The sequence below is a fragment of the Ciona intestinalis genome, chromosome 7, assembly GCF_000224145.3.
Source record: "Ciona intestinalis chromosome 7, KH, whole genome shotgun sequence".
Lineage (NCBI taxonomy): Eukaryota > Metazoa > Chordata > Ascidiacea > Phlebobranchia > Cionidae > Ciona > Ciona intestinalis.
This window is the reverse complement of record NC_020172.2, coordinates 1,124,895-1,130,204: the sequence shown is the minus strand read 5'-3', so window position 1 is coordinate 1,130,204 and position 5,310 is coordinate 1,124,895. Positions and strand designations below refer to the sequence as shown.

The 5,310-nt window shown below is 32.6% G+C and overlaps 1 protein-coding gene across 1 annotated transcript in view; it reads right to left on the bottom strand.

Annotated features, from left to right (window-relative positions):
* Positions 1 to 2,614, bottom strand: part of LOC100185773 — a 20,610-nt gene extending 17,996 nt beyond the window's left edge. Inside the window, exons 1-4 of the mRNA XM_018812361.2 lie at positions 2,501 to 2,614; positions 1,814 to 2,010; positions 1,018 to 1,175; positions 141 to 318 (exon numbers count right to left, since the gene is read on the bottom strand). Coding sequence (XP_018667906.1) covers positions 141 to 318; positions 1,018 to 1,175; positions 1,814 to 1,968 — 491 coding nt within the window. The 5' untranslated portion in view covers positions 1,969 to 2,010; positions 2,501 to 2,614. The remainder of the gene's footprint in view (positions 1 to 140; positions 319 to 1,017; positions 1,176 to 1,813; positions 2,011 to 2,500) is intronic.
* Between the last annotated feature and the right edge of the window lie 2,696 nt (positions 2,615 to 5,310).

Below are 5,310 nucleotides of genomic sequence, written 5' to 3'. Positions count from 1 at the left end.
CAGGCGCGCTAACAGTGGTCACTAAATCAGTTGTAGCAACCTGTGTGTCAGAGTAATGAACCACGCTGTAGGAGCTCCCTTAGTATAACACAATATAGATAAAATAGAAACCACAAACCAATAAATTACATTTTTCATACCGAAAGAAATACAGGATTCTGTTAAGTCTCAAAAATGCCATTGCATGATATTTTGCAATCCTAGTACAACCAACCCAAGGTGATATTATCTCAAAGGGAATCACACCTAGGATATCAAGCCATAGTTTGTTCCATTTATTGTAGTTGTTGTAAATATCCTTAAAGCTTGTCAAAAATCCTGTTGGAATAAAATACAAATATTGCTTTACTGCAACATAGGAATGAATGTAACCCGCTTTATCATAGCGTGGCGGGGTGACGACAGTGGTTATAATGTGGATGTTCCGTTTTATACAGCCTGTGCCTGCTTACGAGTTACCACGTATATGTAACTTTGTGGATGGTTGGTTTTTTTCTGTATGGCTGACAATTTAGACAACCCATTAGTGACCCCTTAATGGGAATTACAATTATAATAACACGGCTGTTCTGTTTTATACACCTCTTGCTTGCTTAGGAGTTACCACATATGTAACTTTTTGGATGGTTGTTTTTTTTTTGTATATGGCTGACAAAATAGACAACCCATTGGTGACCACTGAAAGGGAATTACAATTATCATCTTACTACAACATATTAATTGTATATTACACGAATTTTCGTTAGATTTGTGTCAGGATGTAACAACTAACAACTGGGTTTGGCATTGCCAAAAGAATTTTGTTCAAGCTTAATTTATTGTATGAACATATAGAAAACTAGTTATTGCATGACCAATTGTTAGTTTAGTTTTTAGTAAGTTTTAAAAATTTACTTCTTTTATTCAAAAATTAAGTAGTTGTTTAAGTAACAGTTACGCTTAAAAATAATATATAAATATATATATATATATTATATATTGAATAAAAAAGTCCTAAATCCCTTAGGTAGTACTAACCATTTGGAGTAAGGACTTCAGTTCTCAAGTTGACAAAGATGTTGAAATAAAAGGATAAATCAATGATGGCGTACGTGAGGAAGATGTGGAGTCTTCCTTCATCTGAGGTTGGGTTGTAAGCAACACGACTGATGTCGTATGTGGATGGTACTATGATGCTGATAATGGTATGGTATTTTAGTAAAAGGGTAGGCTTATATATATAATTATACTACAGCCATGGGCAGTGTCTAGCATGCTTTAGTAATGCTTTAACCAATCAGCAGCGGCCCATTATGGCTTGACCTAATTTTAAGTCATATATTTAAAAAATAGAAAAATCTGAATAAAGGTATATAACTCACAAATTCACATATGAGATAACTCACAAGCTGGCAAGTGGTGTATGAAACAAAACACTAATGTTATAATGACTGTTGTTGCTTTGCCACGCAGGGATGAACAAGTAACACTTATTTATTCAGAACATTAGATAATTAATAAGCACAGATCAGCATTTGTTACAAAAATGTAAGTTTAACTACATTTTTAATAAATCAGATCTTAAAGAAAAAATAATATAGTAGGGTGGAGGAAGATGGGACAGCTTTTCATTCTATTTTTTCGTCCCATGTAATAGTAAACAAAAAAAATTCAAAGAATTTTAAAACTGTATCCTCACGGTTCCCACATACCGTTGTTAATTGTTAAGAACTTAATCAAAATATTTAGATATTACGTACAAAAGTTGTCCCATCTTCCCCCACCCTCTTATATATTTTTTAAACCACAGATAAAAATGAAAAGGTTTTCAAACCTATAACTCCCAGTTGAGCCCATAATCATAGTTCCGAATATGCTGCTACCACTTTGAATGCAACCAGCAATATTGTCGAAGCCAGTAAGCGAACTACAGTTGGTTGAGAGAGCTGAATTGACTCCAGAATTACACGAGTCCGTTGCAATTGCCATTAAATCAAGAGCTTCAGCTTCCACTCCAGTGTAAGATTATTTCTAAAATAAAAATAAAAAAAATTATAACTTAATCCTTTTTTATTATTATTTCTGAAAGAAAAATAGAAGTCTTGCATTTTTTTCTGTTTTTATTAATGTTTTTGTTAAAAATAGAGAATGTTATTGCTTTTTTCGTTTTTTTTTAAGAATTTTTAAAAGAAAAAAATGATTTTGCTTTATTCCCTCTTATTAACATTTATAAAACAAACTGATTTTTTTGTTTTATTTGTTCCTTTTCATTTCAATATTTTTGAAAATTAGGTAGCATATTATTGGTATTTTAATGAGATATTATAGTTACATTACACCTTAGTAATCAATGAATAATATTTAAAAATAATTTGCTATTTATAACAGCCACAATGTAAAATACAAAATAGCTATTTAAAACAGCCACAAGAGTAAAAAACATTTTCTATCAGTCATAATTTTACAAATTTAATAAAAGGTAGTTAAAACAAACCATTTATATACTAAAGCATATTTTTACCTTGTCCAGGTGTTGTGGTGAAAAAAGCCATGAAAGTTGTGTAGATACCAGACAGCAAACTAATCACAAACATATAGTTGATCCAAAACTTATAGAAGATATGCTTTGGGTTGATGATAGTTAGATTGAAGAGTCTCTCCTGCCATGTTGTAACGTCAGGATCCTGCAGCATAGATATTATAAAGTTAGTTTTATATGGTGGACAGTTTTACTTGGATAGTTTTTTATATGTTAAACAGATTTTTTATGGTGAACGGTTTTACCTGGGCAGTGGACACTTTTTTAAACATTACATTGAACCATTTTTTTTAAATGCTTAGTAATATCTGGGTTACATTGTGAAAATGCATTTACACACATGGTCGGTAAAGTAATAAACCTTCGGTAAAGTAATAAACCTTTTTATATGACCAATGCAATATACTTGCTCTACTTGCTGTATATAACAGTGAGGTAGGAGCTGTTTCAGGTTTAAAACTGGAGCGCCTAAAATATTACATCATCCTAAAACAAGTTTAAATGGCTAGCAACAGTTTATATATTAATATCATTACATCAAACTTAGCGTTGGGTGCCACTGCTTCTTTCAAGTCCTCATAGTTGGCATTCTGTGCAATTATTTTGGTGCCATCAGTCAACACAGTAGATGATCTTCTACCAACATTTTTAGGGGTCCCATTCATAACAAAGTCAACCAGAGATGGTTTGGGACCCGCAGCTGTGAATATTTTTGATGAGTTGGCTTTCGCATCTCTTTTAGGGTAAGTTTTGATAAATTTTGAAAGGGTACAATCTAGTTGTTACAATATATCTAACACTATATATTGTTTTACTTTTGACTAAACATAATTTCAGGTATTTTTAAGTTTTAGACTTTTAGTTCACATTATGTTTGCTGGGTGTTGGGGTGATTAAAAAACTTTGGCATATATCACAGGACCCTTGATGTGCCTCGCTGTAAGACCTTAACTGTACAACCATATTATAGAGCAGAATATTAGTTTCTATTGGCATTTAAAATAGTGCTCTAAATGCAAAGCTGTAGTATAAATTTTAAATTAAAAATTTACTATATATAAATATATATATATATATAAACGTCCGGCGCGTGGCATAGTAGTTAGCGCGCCTGCCTGTAAAGGCTTGTAACCCATACTCCCATAGTTAATTGGTTCAAGGCTCGACGTTGCTACCATTGTGAGCATATACGTCCTTGGGCAAGATACTTAGCAGCAATTACTCCAACCCAGTGGTGGTTGTCCAAATTATCAGCTATACATAAAAAAAATCCCAAAAAAATAATCACCCACAAAGTAATATACATGGTAACTCGTAAGCTGGCACAAAGTGCTAAACCCGTGTGTTAACGACTGTCGTTTTCCGGCCACGCGAGGATAAAGTAAGTTACATTCATTCATTCATTCATATATATATATAAATATATAATTTATATTGTTACATAAATCTATACCTACTGCACAGGTAGATATAATGTATATAATGTAATATTTTAAACTAATTTGTATACCATCCTCAGCCATTGCTCTTTCCAGGTTCATTTTTGCTTTGGTTTTATGCATGACGACCCTAGATAGGTCAACACCATCATAGTCAGTGGAATACACAGTTGTCATGCGGCGGCCCATTTGTTCGGTGGGGGCTTGTGCCTCAGCACTACCTTCTGCAGCAATAGCAGTGGAATCAACAACACTCATGCGTCGTTTGTGCTTAGTAGTTTTCCTATGATGAAGCATAGGGGAGAATTGAATGCATTATGACAGGTATGTTCGTATGTAGATTTGAATTTAATGAAATGTAACAGATATGTAGATTTGAACATTTGGTTGAGCTGGCAATACTAGCATAGATTAGGGAAATTGGTACAAAATGTGGGAAATTTAAAAGTTAGGTTTGACATTATTATTTTAGATAAATATATAGTAGGGTGGTGGGGAAGATGGGACACGTTTTCAATCTATTTACTCGCCACATTTGGTGGTAAACAAAGAAAATTCAAACTTTTAAAGAATTATCAAACCGTATCTTTACGCTCCCATAGACCTTTGGTAATTGTTTAAAACATGATCAGCATATTTTATCATATTTATACATTAAAAAGATTATGTGATAAAGGTGTCCCATCTTCCACCATCCCACTATATATTATTATGCTGGTGAAAGTTAAGTAAACCTCAAAATTCAAAAAATATGTATCAACTATCAACTTATTAATAATACCATGAATCATCAAGGTTTTCTGGTTGTGGCCACACAAGGTTTAAGTATAATTTATCTCATTCTCATGTACTCAAGTTTGGGAATTTCAGTTTTACATACTACAGTACTCAGTTTAGTACCCAGTATATTGTTCAAACTTACTCAACAAAGCTGGTGTAGTCGTCATATTTTGGGGGTTCCATGGGCCATTGGTTATCACCTTGTGTGCATTTGATTCGAGCAGCTTCAACAAATTGCTCGGCAGCTATATTAACAAGTGGTTTCAATTAATAGGAATAATTCTAAATTTCTAAAACTACCCCCAAATAAATAAGTTATAAATGGCCATAAAATTATAATTATAACTGTTAAAACGTTATGTTGAAATATTTTTTTTTAATTAGACTAACTGGCGAGAAAAAAATAATAGTTTGAAAACACTTAATTAAGCTAATCATTTTCAACTCTCAAGGCTTTTGTTTAATAAGATTGTAGCAGACCACAAACACTGCCAGGCCAGCGTCCATACATATATCTTAAACTTATTCATTAAGCATTGCCAAATGTTGAACTAAAAAAAACTTCTAAAAAAA